This window comes from Polyodon spathula, chromosome 26, assembly GCF_017654505.1.
Source record: "Polyodon spathula isolate WHYD16114869_AA chromosome 26, ASM1765450v1, whole genome shotgun sequence".
NCBI classification, from domain to species: Eukaryota; Metazoa; Chordata; class Actinopteri; order Acipenseriformes; family Polyodontidae; genus Polyodon; species Polyodon spathula.
In genome coordinates, this window is record NC_054559.1 from 17,845,865 (window position 1) to 17,869,058 (window position 23,194).

The following is a 23,194-nucleotide window of genomic DNA, read 5'->3' on the forward strand; positions in this document are numbered from 1 at the left end:
TCTATCTGTCTGCCTGCCTGCCTGCCTGTCTCTCTGTCTGCTGTTTCTGTCTGCCTGCCTGCCTGCCTGCCTCTCTCTGTCTGTTTGTCTCTCTGTCTGTCTGCCTGCCGGCCTGTCTCTCTGTCTATCTCTCTGTCAGTCTCTCTGTCTGCCTGCCTGCCTGTCTGCCTGCCTCTCTCTGTCTGTTTGTCTCTCTGTCTGCCTGTCTGCCTGTCTGCCTGTCCATCTGTCTGCCTGCCTGCCTGCCTCTCTGCCTGCCTGTCACTCTGTCTGTCTGACTGTCTGTCTGTCTGTCACCCAGGGGTTGAGCAGTGCTGTTTACATGCTAAAACAAGATCATGGAATACGTAAAACAAAAATAGGTAAATAGGTGCTTCTCTCTGAAGATAAGAGAATGCAGTTCAAATTTTTATCATGGGATTTTCCAGGCTTTTTCCGTGCTGGGATATTTAAATGCTGGTACATTTTAACAATGGAATAGACAACCTGCTCCCCGCCACTCCCCCATACACTCTCCTCCTTTTGCCCCATGTATGTATCGTACAATATATATTGTAACGCACCCCTTGGGCAGTTGCAATGAGATTTTTCACAAAACCAAGAGGCTCTTGACAGGTCTGGGATAGTGTCTTGCTTAATGAACTGGAAGGTGACAGGACTGACATCTCTATATAATGACATTAATTATGTGCATCTGTCTGGAGGCCTAGTTGCGGGCCTGGCTGTTGCTATAGGGACCAGGGACTCTAGTATTCAGACTTGCCCCGCAGACTGCCCTCACTCTCAGGGGAGGTGCCCAGACATAACCCCAGGGGGGTTACTTTTTATTTGAGGGGGGGGGAGGACGAAGGATAATTTAAGAGAATTAAAAGTAGACTGAAATAATTGAGAAATACAGATACTGAAATATAGATATATAAAACATATTATTATTAATGTGTATAGATATATAAAACATTATTTATAGGCAAGATAATTCATGTTTAAATCATGCTATAGTAGATTTATCTACATATCAACTATATTGCCACATTTTGCTTTTTTAAATTTTATTTGTAGCTTATAAAATGTAAAATATTGCCCTGTGTAAAAATGTTTCTGTTCTCAGCATTTCAGATGTGGTTTTGAAAAAACAAATAAATATCGGCTAAAAACTTTAGAAATGTAATAATCCTCAGGGGCAGCAGGGCATCGGAGATTACAGTGATAACTTGAGCAGCCCACAGCCAGCCCATTCAAAGACACGTTTCGCTCAAGGCGGACAACATCAAGAAAATTCAAGACAACGCGGCTGTAATTGTCACAGTGCTGGCAAGTGCGCGGCTGTGGCACAGGCTTATTATGAAAGTAGCCAGCGTACAGTTCAAATCTGTGCGAGCGGGTTACAAACCAGACAGTGATGCGGCACTTAATGCACGGAAATAGCGCATTTTGCATAATTCGGATGACAAAAGACTTTGAAAAGCGTGCATTTCCAGATTGGCAGCGATTTTCCCAGGCTGTTGCTTAAAATGTCTCTTTTGTCAAGAAAAAAAAAGGAGGAGGGCCATTAATTAGAATAAAACGTGTGATTTCCTTGGAGGGACAAACGCCATCGAGTCGTGGTCATGTTGGGCAATTTAAAGGGCACAGGGTGACCTCTAGTGGACAGATATGTGAACTACTACAGACTGTAGACTGGCACCAATGAAGGCCAATTACGCAACTGTCTTTGATTTGATATTTACGGTGCCAGTGCTACAGATTATTTACAAGCAAAGGCACGTTTTCAGAGGAACCACACAACAAAATAAAACATACAGTGGCGGCTGGGTGAAATTATTTAATGATAAAACTGCATACAATGCCAAAAAAAGCAGGTTTGTTATCGGAGCTAGCAGTACTGTGATTAAAAATAACTTTTGTTTCTTGCGATATGCGCTAAGACTGAATTATCCAAACAAAAACATATCTAGTAAGACAAATATATGTTTTTTTTAATTAGTAAAATAGTGCAATAATAACAAAAACAATACAATTTTTTTTTTTTTTTTTTTTTTTGAGTTTTTAAGCTTTATCTTTAAAACCTATTGCTATGCACATATAGTATCATAAGATGCTCCCTTTTTAAAATCAGGAGTGATCCAGCAGTCAGTGAGGCAGTATCTATTAAGACACTGAGATTGAGCTGTCTCGCTGGGCAGAGATTTCTGTGAAAGTGATTTCTGGAAGATAAACATGTATTATTACACAATAACACAGCTAAAGCATCTCCTAATTCCAGCCAGATCCATGCATGTGGATCTAAGATGGACTTATCGAAGTCTGGCCAGTGTCTTTAATTCAGTTACCCTTAACTCACTGTCTATTTAAACATGCCCTGAGGTCTGAGAGCATTTTGAAACCGACAAAACTTATAAACACCCTAGGTACATTTTGTAATAATATCAAAACCTTATTAAATTAATCCATCCATTATCAATAACCGCTTAATCCTTTACAGGGTCGCGGTGAGCTGGAGCCTAACCTGGCATACACAGGGCTCAAGGTAAGACTACACCCTGGACAGGATGCCAGTCCGTCACAGGGCACCACAGACCGAGGGCAATTTAGAATGGCCAATCAACCTGACCAGCATGTCTTTAGACTGTGGGAGGAAACTGGAGTACCTGGAGAAAACCCACACAAACACAGGGAGAACATGCAAACTACATACAGACAGACCCCTAAGCTGGAATCAAACCCAAGATGCTGGCACTGGGAGGCAGCCACGTTAAACACCACGCCACCTTGCTGCCCTCTTATTGAATTAATCCAAATAAAAAAAAAAAAAAACTGTCTTTAAATGAAGTGTGAGTTAAAAGTTTAGTGAATACCATCTCATTAATGATAAACAGACCCTGAAACAGCATCCCGTATCACACAGTAAAACCTCTGCTATCTGATCAGCTCCTTGTCAACCTGTTCTGTTGTGAGTTGTGCTCTTCTGCCCTGATAGCAAAGAGACTGTGTGATTCAGCCCTCACTCTCCGGTATTTACAGGACAGTGCAGTGCTATGTACAGCTCTGCCCAAAAGTTTTGCAGTACCCTACAGAATTAACTCATTTTGCTTCCTAAAGTCGAATGAAACCTGCTGAATAATGTTACATTAACAGAATGAATTACACGCCACTTTGTAGTTTTCCATAACGAAAAAACGGACAAAAATGAACATGAAATACCATTTTGTGCTTTCTTTGATGACGTGATGCAAAACGTTTGACCATAGCTGTGTGTTATATATTTACAGATAGGGGGTTCCTGATTTCACAGTTTTAATCTGATTATCCGAACAGTTCCACTGTTCCGGACGCACCCTGATCCCAATCGGTTGGGAAAAGAGAGGTTTTCCTGTAAAATAAAACCAAATGGACAGGCCCTGTTATCTCTGCCAGTCCTCCTTGATTTCTAACCTCCTGCCAGGCAGCCCTCCTTTGCCCTCAGGGATCAGTGGGCAGGAATACCCGCCCTTCAGGTAGTTGTCCCTCTGATTGGCCAGGTAGCTGTCCAGCGGGGCGGTGTCTGTGGAATCGGGGTTGCTGATTGGAGAGTGCCGGGTGAGGTGGTGCTGCGGGGGCGTGGCCGGGGAGCAGGTGTTGACCGGAGAGAGGCGCTCTGATTTGATGCAGACGTTCAGAGACTGTGGAGGAGGGGTAGCGAGAGGGGGGGTCGGAGTCGGGTTCTGCCCAAGAAAGGGGCTGCCAACGCTGGATATCCTGTAAGAAGGAAGATGGCTAAAAAAAATCAATCATATTGCTGTCAGCATTCTACCCCTACCAAGGTCACTATATATATGTTTAGATCATTTTAATGTGTGGTGCAGACAGTCAATGGGGTGCTGCTTTAACAGAGAACACCCTGATCAGAGTGATGTATGATATTTCCTATGATGCCTGACTGAGTATATATACGCAAGATGCTTTAGATGCCTCTAGGGAGATTTTTTTAATTAAACAGTTAAGATCTTTATTCCACTGGTTGGTGAAAATGATCTTCTTAATGATAAAAGGCATGCTGTGCATATGTAGAACACGTTAGCATGTTTAAAAAACGCTATTCATTGATACAGGTTTAAATTGGCCCCCGATGCCACTTACAAACATTTACTGGCTTTCGTCTGCAGAACCTTTACTGTGATAATTGCATTCAGAGCTGGGACATAATTGGGAGGAAGATTCAGAAGACCACGGCCCTGGTAACCATTTAATAAAAGAAGCGTTGAATTAATATATAAATCCATGCAGAAGATTGGGGTTTCAGTAAAGCTTTCAAAAACGACACCTGTTTGCCATCAGGTTTGGTTTGCTTCAGTCACACATGGACCAAACACCCTTTCATTTCCTGTGTAAATAAATAAATAAACCTCCACTAGATGGCACTGTTGGACAACTGATGAAATTCCTACCACACTGTGACATCATTTCAGCTGGCTGATTTCCCATAAAGTTCCATTCTAACTTCTAGCTGTTTGAGACTATGAAACTGTTTCCCACTAACTTACCCCAGACTGCTGTGTGGCATGACGGGCATGTCCTGGTGCTGTGGCTGATGCCAGGGACTGACTGGATTGCGTTGAAGTGACACTGAATGGGCAAATCCTGGTTGGGAATATTCTACAAATAAACAAACAAACAAACAAAAATAACATGGAGAGAATATTGATGAGCACATATATATATATATATATATATATATATATATATATATATATATATATATATATATATATATATATATATATAAACACACAATGAATCATATATTCTTAACTAACCGATAAGCTCAATTCAGTATCATTCAAAGGCATCATGTTTTGTATCGTTGTTTCCTAGCTCAGTTATTTTGGTATATTTACCTCCAGAGAAGCATTTCAAGGCTAAGAAAATGTCCTAGAGATTAAATGTTCAACAGCACAGTAATCAGAGGAATAGTGAGCTAGTGCAGGACTTAAGGAAGGGTATGGCTGTTAACTGCTATGCCAGGACTGCTGCACAGTGTCACTATGTGTGTGTTGTCCACAGGAGCACTGTTATATATTTCTCATGAGGTCATTTTTCAGCATTGCAGTGGCACGAGGTTGCCCAGCTTCAAAGGACCCTGATTGTGAGCGCTCGCCTGTGCGGAATCAATGCCCATGTGATCTCTGGTCAGCTCTCTCTCACCTGGTTGCCCCGCAGCAGAGAGTGTGTACCCAGCTAAACCTGCTTTCCCTGTGGCAACCACCTGGCTTCCTGTGTGCATCCCTGGGTATAGCCCCCTCTGCAACAAACCAAGAGCATCATTCAAACACAAGAAATCTGCAAGAAGACGTTTATACTTTGCAGGATCACAAGGATCCGGGTTCGCAGCTTTTCAACAGACAACAGCAAAGCTCCTTTACTTAGTTATAAATTGTGCTTCTACAGTATCGACTGAGTGCTGCAGCATGGGAAGAACACAAAACAGAAGTAAAAGTGAGCTGGTCTCCAAGCCTAGCCAATGCCTGGGTCTCTCTGAGCTTAGAGATATTGGCTTTCTCTTTACTAGGAACCAGACCGACATCAGAACTCAATTCACACAAGCCAGATTTGGGATCAGTCTCCAGCCCCCCCCCCCCCCTCCCCCCACCAGTCCCAGTCTCACCGCAGTGCCCAGACCAGCTCGGGTCCCGCTCAGGGCTGCGTGCATCTCCGCTCTGCGGCTCTCCGCACCCAGATCCAGGGGGGGAGGAGTCTTCGTATCCAGGGCGCGGTTCTGATTGCTGTGGGAGAACATGGAGTAGCCGATCCCTGTAGAGAGAGACAACCAGGCAGTGATCCTTACCCTTATAAAAGTTTGTAAAAGCATAGCAACATGTAATAAAGCATAAAGGGATTGATAGGGAAATACATGTTTCAGGTTATGTATTTAGTGAATTATAGTTTGTATTGTATTTAAGTGGTAAGAAGCTGCCCTTATTGATGGTTTATCACATCTGTAACTCTGCCACACAATCATTTCTCATGCTGCATTCATTAGCACACAGTGGCCCTGGACCTCATTCACAGGGGAATGGTTGGTGTGGAGAAAAAAGCAGTAGCACGACCCATACAAGCCTGACTGTATTTAAGACACAGTGCTGCCCCAGCACCCCAGAATCTCTCATTTAGCACCCAGACCTCGTAGTAATCCCTCCTGGGACGGGGGCAGGCAATCCGTGGCATCCAATCTCAATCTCTCTCTCTCTTTCTCTCTCGCTCTCTCTCTCTCTCTCCTCACCTCATCTTCTCCCTTGCTCTCTCTCTCACTCACACACACACACACACACACACACACACACACACACACACACACACACACAAACATTAATCAGCATTTTCCCCCATGAATGGAAAACCTTGTGATTATCTCTGAGGTTCCCTCTTCAAAGGGAGCTGCCCACACTCCAGACAGCAGCACAGACAGGGAGGGTGTTAGGACCCAGAGGAGGGTTTCAGAACTGGTAAGCCAGCATTACCTTCATGTGGAAAAACACAGTAATACAGTACAGTTGCAATTTAGCACAGTTTCCCCACTCTTGCTCTGTGCTCTAAAACAGTGTTTGCAATGCTTTGTTAGTTAAAGCTGGTATAACACTACTCACAATATCAACCTAATTACAAACGTTTCGCATTACCTAGAATTTTATGATTGAGACATAATCAGAAAATTATACACACACATATTGATTATATATATATAATAGTCTCTATATTAACTATAACAAATAGATATATATGATGTTTTAAATCTATGAAAATGTAACTTGAGAGCACATTAGTGTGGCTTTTATTGTTAATTAGATCTTTTATTGAACATCGTGTAATCAAAGAAAATACAAAATGATTTTGCAAAATTCTACCAGAAGCCATAATAGTAGTACAGTATTTCATGTTAAATTTCAAAATGTCACATTTTGCAATTGTCATGTTTTCATTAAGTATATGGAAAACTACAGGCTGAATGTAATTCAATATGTTAAAGTAAGATTATTCAGTAGGTTTCATTTGACTTTCTGAATTCATTCAATAGGGGATGCAAAACTGCTAGCCATAGCTGTAAAGCGCATAGAGACACAGATAAACTTTTCAATTGTCAGTGTGAGCGCTGCCTTATTGCAAAGGCAGTTTTGCATGTTGACAGCATCCCAGTGCTTCACTGTGCCTGCCCATGCTTGTCCTACACCTTGCTTTCACATACCGCGCTGTGCTTTCGACACAGTGCACTGCAGGAAGCGGGAGAGCATGTGGTACGACAGAGAGACAGATGGAAAGAGTGACAGGCTTGATGACCGAGGCGTGTCTGCGCTGCCAAGTAACCACAGTGGAATCTTGTGTGGACGCACGGAGGCACTGTCTGAAGCATGCCTTATACAAGTGTTCCACAGTAAAAGCACAGCAAAGGGTAATAGAGCACAGATAAAGCGTGGTAAGCATGTAAAGCACAGAGAGGTCTGGTAAAGCATAGGCAAGCATTGTAAAGCACAGAGAGGTCTGGTAAAGCATATTCAAAAACAAGGTAAACCAGGGTAAACTACAGTAAATGCCCAGTATAGCTGTAGGAGAAGCATGCTAAAAGTGCAAATACTACTGTGCAAATATAGTGGGTTGTCTCTCTCTGTGAGTCTGCTTGGAGGGCTGCAGGTGGTGTCATGACTCAGGGCGAGGTGTTAAAGCCACAAATCAGGTCTGAGTCGCTATCTCACAGGGGTCCTTCCGCCCAGCTGGCCTTCGCTTCCTGACTGCACAGCTCACTGCACTGGCTGACTCAGCAACAAGCGCCCCCCCCCCCCAATGTTGTGGTTGGCGGGGGAGGGGGGGGGTGGGGGTGGGGGCATGGTCACAGTGCTCTCGACGCGCGAGGACAGCTCTTCTTGCTTTTGACACATAAAGAGTAGGTGCATTCTACCCACTTCACTGTATATCATTTCAACGTATATCATTTCTGTGTATATTGTTTCAATGTATATTGTTTCTGTGCATATTGTTTCAGTGTATATTGTTTCAGTGTATACTGTTTCAGTGCATATTGTTTCAGTGTATATTGTTTCAATGTATATTGTTTCTGTGTATATTGTTTCATATTGTTTCTGTGTATATTGTTTCAATGTATATTGTTTCTGTGTATATTGTTTCAATGTATATTGTTTCAGTGCATATTGTTTCAGTGTATATTGTTTCAGTGTATATTGTTTCAGTGTATATTGTTTCAGTGTATATTGTTTCAGTGTATATTGTTTCAGTGTATATTGTTTCAGTGTATATTGTTTCAGTGTATATTGTTTCAGTGTATATTGTTTCAGTGTATATTGTTTCAGTGTATATTGTTTCAGTGTATATTGTTTCAGTGTATATTGTTTCAGTGTATATTGTTTCAGTGTATATTGTTTCAGTGTATATTGTTTCAGTGCATATTGTTTCAGTGTATATTGTTTCAGTGTATATTGTTTCAGTGTATATTGTTTCAGTGCATATTGTTTCAGTGTATATTGTTTCAGTGCATATTGTTTCAGTGTATATTGTTTCAGTGTATATTGTTTCATATTGTTTCAGTGTATATTGTTTCAGTGCATATTGTTTCAGTGTATATTGTTTCAGTGCATATTGTTTCAGTGTATATTGTTTCAGTGTATATTGTTTCAGTGCATATTGTTTCAGTGTATATTGTTTCAGTGTATATTGTTTCTGTGCATATTGTTTCAGTGTATATTGTTTCAGTGCATATTGTTTCAGTGCATATTGTTTCAGTGTATATTGTTTCAGTGCATATTGTTTCAGTGTATATTGTTTCAGTGTATATATGTTTCAGTGCATATTGTTTCATGTATATTGTTTCAGTGCATATTGTTTCAGTAATGTATATTGTTTCTGTGCATATTGTTTCAATGTATATTGTTTCAGTGTATATTGTTTCAGTGCATATTGTTTCAATGTATATTGTTTCAGTGTATATTGTTTCTGTTTATATTGTTTCAGTGTATATTGTTTCTGTGCATATTGTTTCAATGTATATTGTTTCAGTGTATATCGTTTCTGTGCATATTGTTTCAGTGCATATTGTTTCAGTGTATATTGTTTCAATGTATATTGTTTCAGTGTATATTGTTTCAGTGTATATTGTTTCAGTGCATATTGTTTCAGTGTATATTGTTTCAGTGCATATTGTTTCAGTGTATATTGTTTCAGTGCATATTGTTTCAGTGTATATTGTTTCAGTGCATATTGTTTCAGTGTATATTGTTTCAGTGTATATTGTTTCAGTGTATATTGTTTCAGTGTATATTGTTTCAGTGTATATTGTTTCAGTGTATATTGTTTCAGTGTATATTGTTTCAGTGTATATTGTTTCTGTGTATATTGTTTCAGTGTATATTGTTTCAGTGTATATTGTTTCAGTGTATATTGTTTCAGTGTATATTGTTTCTGTGTATATTGTTTCTGTGTATATTGTTTCAGTGTATATTGTTTCAGTGTATATTGTTTCTGTGTATATTGTTTCAGTGTATATTGTTTCAGTGTATATTGTTTCAGTGTATATTGTTTCAGTGTATATTGTTTCAGTGTATATTGTTTCAGTGTATATTGTTTCAGTGTATATTGTTTCATGTGTATATTGTTTCAGTGTATATTGTTTCAGTGCATATTGTTTCAGTGTATATTGTTTCAGTGTATATTGTTTCAGTGTATATTGTTTCAGTGTATATTGTTTCAGTGTATATTGTTTCTGTGCATATTGTTTCAGTGTATATTGTTTCAGTGTATATTGTTTCTGTGCATATTGTTTCAGTGTATATTGTTTCTGTGTATATTGTTTCAGTGTATATTGTTTCTGTGTATATTGTTTCAGTGTATATTGTTTCTGTGTATATTGTTTCAGTGTATATTGTTTCAGTGTATATTGTTTCTGTGCATATTGTTTCAGTGTATATTGTTTCTGTGTATATTGTTTCTGTGTATATTGTTTCAGTGTATATTGTTTCAGTGTATATCCTGTTTAAATGTAATATTCTGGTAGTGTACAGGATATTTCCATTTAGCATTTTAAGTGACAGTTATTTCTTGCAAGTCAAAAGGGGTATTTTGTGAATGTGCATCGCTGTGCGTTGTTTAGTATGTAGTGTGCATTTAAATACAATATATTATAAACTGAGAGCTCTGTGTTTTCTTATTCAAGTTAAATAATTAATTGTTGGTCCAAATTAAGTGCAGCCTCAAAGAAACGGTAAATACTTAGGACTGTAGTGTAATGCATTATGTTACCTGCACAGTCATAATTTATAAGAAGAACTGGGATCGCAGATCTCCAGCCTGCTTAAGTGTAGACTCTGTTGAAGTGTACAAATATTTGTGAAAGAAAAAGAAGGATGCAGAGTGACTGTGTGAACGCACCTGAGTGTGGGGGTATGGGAGAGTGCTGGGGGGCAGCCCTGGGCCCAGCTGGTTTGTAGGGGGAGGGTCTGTGGGAGCTGAGGTGGGCACTGGCTGGGCTCCCTGTGGAGCACCCGTTCTCACAGGAGCCTGAGAGTAGGTACTGTGCCTCTGAGGAGAGGAGAGGGGCACCCTGAGAGAGAGGAGAGGGAAGAAGAGAGCATGAATGAGGGAAGACCACTGCAAAGATAGTACACACCTTACTGTATTTAATTAAGTCAGGTCAATTTATTCTTAAATTGATTTCTTGTTGTTATGCATTCCCTTAACCTGGGTTACATGGCCTAAATGAAGAGGAATTCTCCACACAGCTTGATAAGGGGAAGTTGAAAATCCAGACCATGACTGCCAGAAAGATACCCCGAACCAAGTGATCTTCAGTGGCTTTTAAAAACACTCACTGTGGAAGTTAAGTGCCATTGACTGGTACGCGATTGTAAAGGTGAGGGAAGGACCGTTTTTCGTGTTTGACAATCAACACGTCAATCAGTGGATTTAATTAAAACCTGCTGATACATACTTCTTAAAGGCAGTTATGAGCATGAGTACAGGTAACAGCGCCCCCCTCGTACAAGTAGGGGTACCAGGGCCCCCCTCGTTTTTACTCACATAGTACCGTTGGCGGCCGAGGGACAGGTCAATGCCCTCGTTCATTTGCCGGTATTTCTCCACTGCAGCGCTCATTGCCTCCTCGCTATCCAGATCCGGAGCTTCCAGCCCCAGGCCTTTCCTCCGCAGGGTCTGCAGGACACAGAACAGTTAGACACCTCCAGGATGTCCGTGTTGGTCCTGCTGTACTTAGTGTTTCACAGTGCTGAGTGGGGAGAGTAGGGGATGGGATGGGAGAGAGGAATTGGAGGAGAGAGAGGGATTGGAGGGGAAGGATGGAGAGGGGAGGGGGTGTTTATACCTCCAGGATGTCCGTGTTGGTCCTGCTGTACTTAGTGTTTCACAGTGCCTGGTGGGGAGGGGAGGGATGGGACGGAAAAGAGGGATTGGAGAGGAGAGATGGATTGGATGGGAGAGAGGGATTAGACCAGAGGGATGGAGAGGGGAGGGGGTGTTTATACCTCCAGGATGTCCGTGTTGGTCCTGCTGTACTTAGTGTTTCACAGTGCCTGGTGGGGAGGGTAGGGATGGGAGGGAAAAGAGGGATTGGAGAGGAGAGATGGATTGGAGGGGAGAGAGGGATTAGACCGGAGGGATGGAGAGGGGAGGGGGTGTTTATACCGCCAGGATGTCCGTGTTCGTCCTGCTGTACTTACTGTTTCACAGTGCTGAGTGGGGAGGGTAGGGGATGGGAGGGAAAAGAGGGATTGGAGGGGAGAGAGGGATTGGAGAGGAGAGAGGGATTGAAGGGGAGAGAGGGATTGAAGGGGAGGGATGGAGAGGGGAGGGGGTGTTTATACCTCCAGGATGTCCGTGTTGGTCCTGCTCTCGTGCGGTTCGCTGTACTCAGTGTATTTCAGCAGCACCTTGTCCATGTCTGTGCTGGCGTATTGGAACAGTCGGTTGTTGCTGTTGAAGACGATGAGCGCAATCTCGCAGTCACAGAGCACGCTCAGCTCGTACGCCTTCTTCATCAGACCGAACTTGCGCTTCGTGAACGTCACCTGCGGGACAGCAACACAGGGGCCCGGTATTCACTGCACTGCTGAGAGCCCAGGGGGCGGGCAGGGTAACAAAAAGCACTGAACTCAGTCCTGGTCTGTCAGGCGGTTTGAGAAAGTCAGATATGCAAACGTTTACCTTAAAAGCACACACAAACACAAGATAGGATCAAGTCCCTAATGTGCAGGAATTCCCATGCAGCCCGCACTGCGATGGGCTCTGGTGTATAAATGAGTGAATAGCTACCTGTCTGTTGCGCTGGTCCATTATCCTGGAGATCTGGATCTTCTTCCTCCCCATCCTCGCACCTCAGCCCTGATTCAGGTTCTGTGATCAGACACAAGAAAGTCCAGTTGACCTAATTTCCTCGACTGATCCTGATACAAGCAGGGATGGGAATAAGGTTCCCGTTGCACAGCAGTTTGATCCACTCCTGGTTTTACTATAAGTTTAATACCTGTGCTTGTTACCTATACGCTGTGGCTAATCAAGCTCATATTAAAACCTGGAATGGGCGAAACTGCTAGGCAACAGGAGTCTTATTTCCATCCCTGAAAAGTTTACCTCATGAGCATTTTCACTTTAAACTTGCCCCATGTAAAAGCTATGCATTTCCCATGGACAAAACACCAGTCATTTATTCTCCATGTCATGGGGCTAAATGTGTTGTTCTTAAAGTTAATAAACACGGCAGCAATCTTGGACTTCAACAGCGCCTTTCACAGCCAAAGTGCTTTACAAAGGTGAGCTCATTGTAGTTTCTTGTAGTTTTATCTAAGAAACTGGCTCAAAACTATTTAATTTGTCTGGGCATTGCTGAAACAGGCACCTGTCATCCACATGAATATCAGTTAGGAGAACCTTTCGGATGTCTTCTGCACAAGTTTTGGGGAGATTTATACAGTACAGTTAAATGTAATGGAGGGGTGGAGCTACTCTGTGATGAGAATATGAGGGGATTTTTTTTAGCCAGAGCTACTAAAAACAGAGACCCCAGCTATTTTTATATTGAAAGAAACTATGAATGATTTCTATGGGAAATGGCAGCAGTCAATGTGTCAGCTTCAGTCAGCTATTATTAGTGAAGCTGGCCTGCTTAGGAGGGGAATTTCCTAAATGTATCCACACCTCCTCACACTGTGCAGCATCCTGGGACCACTGCTGGTGCTTCTGAGAACCGGGGTTATAAATACCCAACCGGCTTCTAAACATTCACAGCACTGGCCACCCGCCTTCCTGCTCACTCGTGATTGGTTCAAATGAATAGACAGACAGGAAATACCTTATAAAAGTTCCCCATAGTAAAAGCACAGCAAAGTGCAATAAAGCAGGGTAAAGCATAGGGAAGCATTGTAAAGCACAGAGAGGTATGGTAAAGCATAGGGAAGCATTGTAAAGCACAGAGAGGTCTGGTAAAGCATATGGAAGCATTGTAAAGCACAGAGAGGTATGGTAAAGCATAGGGAAGCATTGTAAAGCACAGAGAGGTATGGTAAAGCATAGGCAAGCATTGTAAAGCACAGAGAGGTCTGGTAAAGCATATGGAAGCATTGTAAAGCACAGAGAGGTATGGTAAAGCATAGGGAAGAATTGTAAAGCACAGAGAGGGATGGTAAAGCACAGACAAGCATTGTAATGCACAGAGAGGTCTGGTAAAGCACAGAGAGATATAGTAAAGCACAGGGAAGATTTGTAAAGCACAGAGAGGTCCGGTAAAGCATAGGCAAGCATTGTAAAGCACAGAGAGGTATGGTAAAGCACAGACAAGCATTGTAAAGCACAGAGAGGGATGGTAAAGCACAGACAAGCATTGTAATGCACAGAGAGGTCTGGTAAAGCACAGAGAGATATAGTAAAGCACAGGGAAGATTTGTAAAGCACAGAGAGGTCTGGCAAAGCATAGGCAAGCATTGTAAAGCACAGAGAGGTATGGTAAAGCATAGGCAAGCATTGTAAAGCACAGAGAGGTCTGGTAAAGCATATGGAAGCATTGTAAAGCACAGAGAGGTCTGGTAAAGCATAGGGAAGCATTGTAAAGCACAGAGAGGGATGGTAAAGCACAGGCAAGCATTGTAAAGCACAGAGAGATATGGTAAAGCACAGGGAAGATTTGTAAAGCACAGAGAGGTCCGGTAAAGCATAGGCAAGCATTGTAAAGCACAGAGAGGTCCGGTAAAGCATAGGCAAGCATTGTAAAGCACAGAGGGGTCTGGTAAAGCATAGTGAAGCATTTTAAAGCACAGGGAAGCATTGTAAAGCACAGAGATGTCCGGTAAAGCATAGGGAAGCATTGTAAAGCACAGAGAGGTCTGGTAAAGCATAGGGAAGCATTGTAAAGCACAGAGAGGTCTGGTAAAGCACAGAAAGGTATGGTAAAGCATATTTAAAAAAAACAGGGTAAACTAACCCTTATAAAAGTTTCCCATAGTAAAAGCAGTGTAATAATGCACACTGAAAGTAAAAATACAGTAACAGATACAATCAAAGAATCAGAAGAATCTATTATCAAAGTTTACCACAGTGTATCTGCATGGCGAGTTTGCAGCTTTGCCAGTTGTATAATTATGACTTTACCATACTTTACTATGGTTTTATTTATTTTATTTTTCTTATCATACCTCTCTGGGCTTCACAGTGCTTACCTATGTTTTACCATGCTTTGCTTCATTACACTTTGCTATGCTTTTACTACAGAAAAGTTTTATAAGGGAAAGGGCAACGGTGGTGCTAATAAGAGGGAAGAGGTTAGCGTTCAATTAATTCACATCACATCAGTTTTCACATCAGTTTTGGACACATAATAAATCTATTTTTCATTAAAAATGTGTTCTCATTTTTTCCACTGCTTTACATGGGGATAAATGACATTCTCACATGAGGGCATGCAATTGGGTCTTCCATATTCCCCATATAAAGACTAGAAGATTTTTCATCTGTCCGCATATGAGGTCGCCACGCTTGAAAGGGTTAAGCATGCTGGTGTTGTTTCATGTGTGCCGTGCTTCTCTGCTGAGATTTCCCCCGGGTTCAGAGACAGGGCGCGACTCTAAACCACTGTCCAGCTGCACAGCAGGCAGGACCCTCCCTCGTACATTCCCAACGAGGACCTGCACCCCCCATCATCTCATCTTAATATAGCTTGTAGAGAAATGCGATGATCACGTAGGCCAAGTGGACCAGCAACTGGAGCGAGAGAGTTTTACAGCTCTAAGTGGAGAATAACTGGGAGTCATGTGATGCTGAACGATGTGCTCAGTGAACTCTGTGTGGAAGGTACACATGCCAAGTGGAAATGACTGAGTGTGCCAAAGCCACGTTCAAAGACATGATCTGGGATCCGGTTCGATCCGGCACAAATGAACCCCTGGCTATACCAGAACTCCTAAACCAGCCTCACTCCCTACCAGGACTGGAGTCAATTACACTGTAATTATGTAAATCATATTTAATTGCAACTACACTGTAATTATGTCATTTGTTTGAAAAAAAATGCAAGTTATGTATGGCATGCTTCTGTATTTGTACCTGTGATTATTGCTTGGTTATTTAGAGTAAATTAAGCAAACATGTTCATGTGTGTACAATGTTAGTTTTTAGTGTCATTGTAATTGATAATCGTAATTACTGCAGCATAATTGTAATTGTAATTGTAATTGAACACAATTGTATTGTTATTGGAATCACAATTTCAGCAAGCAATGCTGCTGTAATTGTAACTGTAGTTCTAATTCTAATTGATCCTAAAGGGGGCTGATAATCAGATCATTAAAACTGACCCCTTTCTAGCTTCACACGCTCATGTCATCCAAATTGGAATAAAACTAAACTTTGATGCTGACGTTAAAGAGATTTTTTTTTTTACAATTAGTGTTCCCTGTTTTGCCTCCCTATAAGGGATTCCTAATTAGCTGGGATGACCCTTTAATGCCGTTCTCTAATTAGAGGTTAGATTAAGCCCTCTGGGCTCCTGCCACTGAAATAGTGTGATATCACCTGTGATAATGACACTGTAAAGGAATAACCTAGAGGGGTTCAGTCAAAGCCTCATTCATAAATAAGACACTGATCAGCTGTTGAGATGGCCTTCAAGGGTTGGGTCTACTGCATAGTATATAACAGAGCAGGTGCAAACCGCAGTTAATAGGTCCCAGCCTCGTGCGACTGTCCCGGAATGAGGAAATCAAAGACAATGGTGGACAGCACTTTGAGTTTACTTCAGAGACGATGAAATGAAGATGTCTCAATAATAGAACCGCCACTCAGAGCTGTCTCAATAATAGAACCGCCACTCTGAGCTGTCTCAATAATAGAACCGCCACTCAGAGCTGTCTCAATAATAGAACCGCCACTCTGAGCTGTCTCAATAATAGAACCGCCACTCAGAGCTGTCTCAATAATAGAACCGCCACTCTGAGCTGTCTCAATAATAGAACCGCCACTCTGAGCTGTCTCAATAATAGAACCGCCACTCTGAGCTGTCTCAATAATAGAACCGCCACTCTGAGCTGTCTCAATAATAGAACCGCCACTCAGAGCTGTCTCAATAATAGAACCGCTACTCAGAGCTGTCTCAATAATAGAACCGCTACTCAGAGCTGTCTCAACAATAGAACCGCTACTCAGAGCTGTCTCAATAATAGAACCGCCACTTCGAGTGAGTGGAAAAACCAAGAAGTTACAAGAAGCTTACATCCATTTTATTGCATTGCATAACACTATTCCCATGCATGTTTTTTAGTTGTGTTTTGTGTATAGGCTACACATTCAGTTTCTTGGTTTTGAATTATAAAGTATTCTCACTGTAGATTATTACCTGCCCGATATTCCACTAGGAGACAGGTGGCGCCTCCAATGGAAAGGAGACAGGAATTCTTGGTTGGCAGGAGGCCCCAGGGCTCCTGTTTACAGCAGCACTATCTCTCGGGATGCCCCCAGGGAGGCCTGAGAGATATAAGGCTGGTTCGTAACCAAGCAAATGTGAGGGAGAATTTCACATGTTGCTGGAGGCCAGGGCTGCCCTTAAATTAAGGGAATGCATAATAACACAACACATGACTCCATACTTGTTTGGAGTCTAAATTTGCAACTCAAAACAGTCCCCAAAAGGGAGTGCAGCCTCTCTGATTTGCCTGAAATAATCTGTACCTCCCAAAACACCTTACATTTACTTTCAAACAAAATAACTGCATCATCAAAATACATTCACTTGACTCCTTACACAAACGTGATGGCAGGCTGCCTCTAACACAACACACAGAGCCCTGCCTGACTCACTCACTGACTCTCGGCACAATCAAGTTCCCTATGTCACGCTGTGTGGATGACACTTTCACAGTGCATTTTTAAAAAGCACTACCTGCAGGGGACCTGCGTCTGCAATCCTGAATCTCCAACAACCTGATAGCTCTAATTACAATCCCAGCCTGCCACTAAACTTTAAATGGAAAACAAGACATTTGTGAAGTTATATAAAATATGTGCAGAATGTAAAAAAATAACACCGTATAGGAAAACAGTTCATATTTCAATTCTTTGTTCAACTAATAGCATCCTAGGTGCACTGTAGCGACACATGCACAAGGACGGAAATAAGACTCCCATTGCACAGCAGTTTGATCCATTCCTGGTTTCACTGTGAGTTTAATAAGACACTTGTTACCTATACACTGGGGTTAATCAAGCACATATTAAAACCTGGAATTGGTGAAACAGCTATGCAATAGGAGTCTGATTTCCAGCCCCGCATGTGTTCTGGACCCAGCTAGGCTTTGTTATAAATACTGTCCGAATGGACCTGCGGGAGTACAGCCTGGCTTTCCACTGCTAACAGAACCCATCCTACTCAGGATCCTCACTCAGGAAGCTCAGTCCAGTTCTGTTGACATCGATCCCAATGCCAATTACAATCCAGGGAAAATGTTCTCCTGGATTTGACCTATGAGGACCGCTGCTATATTTAGCCACAGAGCTTTTATTTCAATTTCGGAACGGATACGGTGCCACTGTTCCCATGACCCCCCAGGGATCAGACATCTGTCCTCCCCCACACGACACTGAGGCATTTGGGGCATTCCTCTGCACTCCGCTCTGCTATCAGTATTGCCTTATAAAGTATACACCGGGCTTGCCCCTTGAGCCAGGGCATCTTACACCCTGTTTATAAAATGAACACGTATTCAAAATGTAGTGCTTTTTTTTAAAACTAAGTATATTCCAGCCTGGTAATTACATACAAAACAACACGTTTTATTGGGACCAGCCAGTTGTCTGGTTAATAGACTTGGAGATAATTGCTTTCTGTGAGGCCTAAACTGAATACTGTACAATACTTTAATGTGAACCTCTTCCCTGCCTATACAGTAATAACACACAGGCAAATGTATATATATATATATATAGACATAGTGAGAAAACGAGAGACAGAGAGAATTAACATCTATGTGGCTTTGCAGGTTTGCCACAAAACACGCTCAATTAAATTCACACACATCCCAATGCTTGCTGATTCTAGCTATCTCTGCACTGTATAAAAACCACAGGCTAATTGATGGCCTACGCAATAGACAGGATTCTCAACTGCTTTTAAACTCAGTCTGGGACCCATAAGGGAGAAGAAAATAAAATAAAAACCACAAAGCGGTAGCGTCCACAAAACAGAGCCCTGCACGGATGCAGAATGCTTTGAATTGCACACAGCAATCTACTGCAACGGCTTTCTTTAAATATTAGAGCTCACCGCTGCTGAACCAGTAATTCTGTAAATGATGCAACGTAACTGTATGCTTACTGATCCATGGTGCAGCTTGTAACGCTTTGAACCTAGCAGGCTTCACAATGAAATCTAAGATATTGATTGCAGGATAACTTCTAGGCAACTGGGGTACCCTTTATAAAAGCTTAGCACAGCAAAATGTAATAATCCTAGTGAAAAGATGGTATAGCACAGGTAAGCACTGTAAAGCCCAGACAGGTATGACACAGTGTACTGCAAAATGTGGCAAACAATGGCAGATACATATTATAAACATTGGAAAAGCAGACAGGAAAACTGCAGAATTACCGTGCACGTTTAAGCTTGTATAAGGGATATGATCGATTTGAAGGGAGTATGGACTGCTGCTGTTGCTGTTTCTAGGGCACAGCTCAGAACAGGTGCATAACAGAGCCATGCAATGATTCAATGATTGCACTATCCCCCCTCCGTCATCACCACCTGCCTCTCCACCCCAAGTCTCCCGGGCCCCCACTTCCTCTACTCTAGCCAGGAGCCTGGTCTGCAGAGAGCAGCAATGGAACAGAGCAACACAAACACAGCGGCCCCGGGGGGCCCTCTCCCCTACAGTCACATAGGCAGGGCTCCTAATTACTCCACTGCTGCCCACAAACAGCTTTGTCTTTACATGTTTTACGAGTCCCAATGCTTGAGTATAAACATTTAAACATTAGCCGAATGATACAATTTCGCTGTTTTTATCCATTGCCAAAAATATCCATGTCTAATAAAGATCTCAGTCTTAGTGCTCATTCAGAAGCACATGTGCTAATGTGCTTTGCATATTCAATGTATTTTTTTCCATATTCAGTATGACATGTTTCACACAATCTTATACACCACAGCACCTTCTACTAGAGCGATGTCCCTGTTGACGTTTAACCCATTAAATACCAAATGAACACCCGCTGCATTTATGCAATTTGATACATTAAATTTAAACCTAACTTTTGTGCTGAACAAAATCACAAAAAAAAATGACAAAGCAGTCTGTCCTCCAATGAAGACAATGATAAAACCGCACTGCGCTATTTGCATTGTTCTCAAAAACGAGAAGGATCCTGATATCAAGATTCCCTTTTTTTTGTAGTTTGTAGTCTATTTCCTGTAGGGTTCACAGATACAGATTTGTACTGCAGACTCTCAGAGGGAACACATGCATGCGTTGTGTAGAGTGTAGTGAGCTGCAGTCTCTTCAGTGTGAACTAAGAGTTCAGTAAGTGTGGAACGACTGCTGAATAGAATCTTATAACAGTCCTTAGCAAGCATATATAGCCCAGAGGCCCTATTGACTTCTATGGCATAGGGTAAAGTATAACAACTCTTGAATTGCTTACACTTATTATATGGGGGATAATAAATACAGAATATAAATACACAAAAATACATAAATAAATAATAATAACAGTAACTGACTATGGAATGCTGCACTTTGCAAAGGCCTTGAAAAGACAAACAAATAAAGCAGGGCTGTTACTGCTGATCTTGTCCTGTAATGGATTCATCAGATCATGTGAATTGTCTGATAAACCCTATAATTGCACATCTTACAGGTTTCGTATGATGTGGAAATGTAGTAGTAATCTAATGTCCCAAAACACTGCATGTAGCAATGCTGACATGAACCCCGTATAAACAATACAGCCCTACATACAATAAGCACACGCTTACCTGAGATCCTCAAAAAACAGGTTTCGAACAGGGGTGTCTAATCCCGATCCTGGAGGGTTACTCCACTCCAGGTTTAACAGGTGATGAACTGCTTCAGGGTCTGCATGGAGGTTGAATTGGTTCAAAGAAACAATTTAGAAGAGGGCTGGAACAAAGACCAGGAGTGGGAAAGCCAGCTTTGTCCCTCCCCTGATTTAGATCATTACAAAGTTTATTAGAAGCGGTAACTTACATTGTGTTTCAGGTTTTACTTTAATATATAGTCGATTTAAGCAGTCTTCTGCGTTTCACGTTTAACCAGTCGAACATAAGCAGCTTTTCTGAGTTGAGTCTCATGTTTAATTTGGAAGAGTGTCGATGCCTTCCCCGACGGGACGTCTGCAGCAGCCTGGCCCTTGAACCCCTGTCCAATCCTGTTTAGTATTTGCAGTTAGACCCACCTTTGGGTTGCTGTTAATAGGTTCTGAATTAAGCCGTGACGCAGAAATGTGGTTCACCCACTTCACCCACATCACCCACTTCACCCTGCTGCAAAAGGGAAGGGTTGAAATGAAGACGTGTTGAGACTCAGAGGGACTCCAGCACTGCTTTGCTAGCTCTGACTCATTCAAGACCTTTAGAAGTTCTTAGTCATGGGTTAAACCCGATAAAGCCCAAATTATACCCAGAAACAGATCTTTTTAAATTATAGTGAATCCTCATTTCACCCCGAAAATGATATTAAAAGCAAAGATCATGAGATAGATAGGCCTCCTCTGAATTGTTTAATTGCACCAATTAAACCTCCATACAAAACGTTCAACAGTTCGTGATATCTTTGTACCAGTTAAACCTGGAGTGGAATAGCCCTCCAGAACCGGGATTGGACCCCTCTGATCTTAAGCCTTGTACAGCTGTACCTTCAGAGATGTCTTTATAGGGCTATAACAAACAAAAACCTATAAAAGGCTTCACTTTGTTTTGTTTTTGAGTTTCGTTTCGTAACTACACTACACACACCGCTCTTGTAAGCACAGTGCTGGATGTAGTTAGTATCAAAATACAAAGTACTACCGCACAGCACAATCTCCACGGAACTGGACCTCAGAATACGCTCAACTGTCCGGTGGTGCATGGGAAGAGTCAACCCGGCTATTAAATGCACCGTCAACGCTCACCGGCTATACCCTACTGCAATGCTTGTGAATTTATACAACTTACTGTAAGTAGGATTCACAGAAAGATTAATTATTATTATTATTATTATATTATTATTATTATTATTATTATTAGTTATATGCTGTCACATATGGACAACCCTTTTAACGCCTTGCCGTTCCTTCGTTACACATTTTAAATAATCACACCTACCCAGTCATTACATGACGTATTACCTTGAAAGTTTTGAGTTTTCTTAAAATGAAAATGCCCGCCTTCACAATAACTGCAATACACGGTTGCATCATTGTATTCAAAAACATATACTGTATTTCTAGCACTATTACCTGTTCTACACTGCGGTACTCACCTTAGCACTGCGGTGTATTCAGCGCGACCACGCACATGCAGTTATCGGCTCCTTTGAAGAGATTCAGGATATAAAAATATAGTAGGTAAATTTCTATACACAATTCAAAGCATCAAAGCTGCCTGTTACCGTGTCTTCCTTGTTGCTTTTGCCAGCACCGTGCTCTCAAATCCAAAGTTGATTTGTTTATAATAACAGGGAGTAGTTGTGTGCAATGACACTGTGCTGCTGTTCGTTAGTTACTGTGTTACCAATGACCGCTCATACCCTACAGCGACCCAGGCTGAAGCTTCTCAACTCAGGGATGCTGGCTGATGACATTCAGCGTGGGTCTCCCCGGCGCTGATTGCTTCACTGCTTTGCCTGATTTGCATAGTCACGCCCCCTCCAGCGAGACCATTGGTCCACTGTGTTATTCCAGCATCATTACCCCGCCCACTTGTTGATTCCTATTTACAGTATGTGAGCAGGCAGCGGGACATTAATTATTCATTTTCTTAATTGCATTTTATATTCCATGATCTGTTAGTTCATATTAGAATGCACTTAGCTCGGTTATTGTGTCAACACATGTAAATAAGAGTGCATTACCTTCACAACTGCTCACATGCAAAATGTTGCCAGTTCTGTGTGCAGGGCTGTGTGCAATCTACACCATGCTATATAGCAGAGTCTGGCATATCATTAGTTTATACATATTTGGCAACATTTGGAAACTGTTCAGCGGGTCACACATGGGAGGAGTCATGCGCAAAAAACACTCATTATCATATAATAGATGTATCCCCCCCCCCCCCAACTCAACAGACAGGACCATCATGACAGTAAAAAAAGTAAAAATAGACACAATGAAGCGTTCTTCCCTTTGTATTAGCAGATGTGTCTCAGCCACACCAAGAGCACAGCGTGTGGTTTTCACTGGCTCTACCGTGCACAATAAATGAGTTTTTTTTTTCTATGGGTAAAATCAGGACTTTCTTCCAATGCCTCGGGACGGGGGACATTTGCTAGAAATCGGGACTGTCCTGACTATATAGGGCTGGGGTGTCCAACCCTGGTCCTGGACAGCCCCTGTCCAGCAGGTTTTATAGGTGTCTTTATATCATCAGTGGCTAAAGATCTGGAACATCTGTTAATCTTGACTAATTAAGTCAATAATTGGTTCAATTAAGTAACTGAGAGATTGGTTG

The 23,194-nt window shown here is 41.9% G+C and overlaps 1 protein-coding gene across 2 annotated transcripts; it reads right to left on the reverse strand.

Annotated features, from left to right (window-relative positions):
- Positions 1–3,213: 3,213 nt before the first annotated feature.
- Positions 3,214–22,303, reverse strand: LOC121300972 (myocyte-specific enhancer factor 2B-like). 2 transcript variants are annotated; one of them, XM_041230014.1, is made up of 9 exons: positions 22,005–22,303; positions 12,301–12,381; positions 11,853–12,056; positions 11,053–11,184; positions 10,405–10,576; positions 5,642–5,787; positions 5,182–5,278; positions 4,521–4,632; positions 3,214–3,753 (listed from the first exon to the last, which is right to left on the reverse strand). In XM_041230014.1, exons 2-9 carry the CDS (start codon positions 12,352–12,354, stop codon positions 3,402–3,404), a joined length of 1,269 nt encoding a protein of 422 aa, XP_041085948.1. In that variant the 5' UTR covers positions 12,355–12,381; positions 22,005–22,303; the 3' UTR covers positions 3,214–3,401. The 2 variants fall into 2 exon arrangements, with proteins under 2 accessions (XP_041085948.1, XP_041085949.1); XM_041230015.1 differs by having other exon boundaries at positions 3,214–3,735; positions 22,005–22,300.
- Positions 22,304–23,194: the final 891 nt, after the last annotated feature.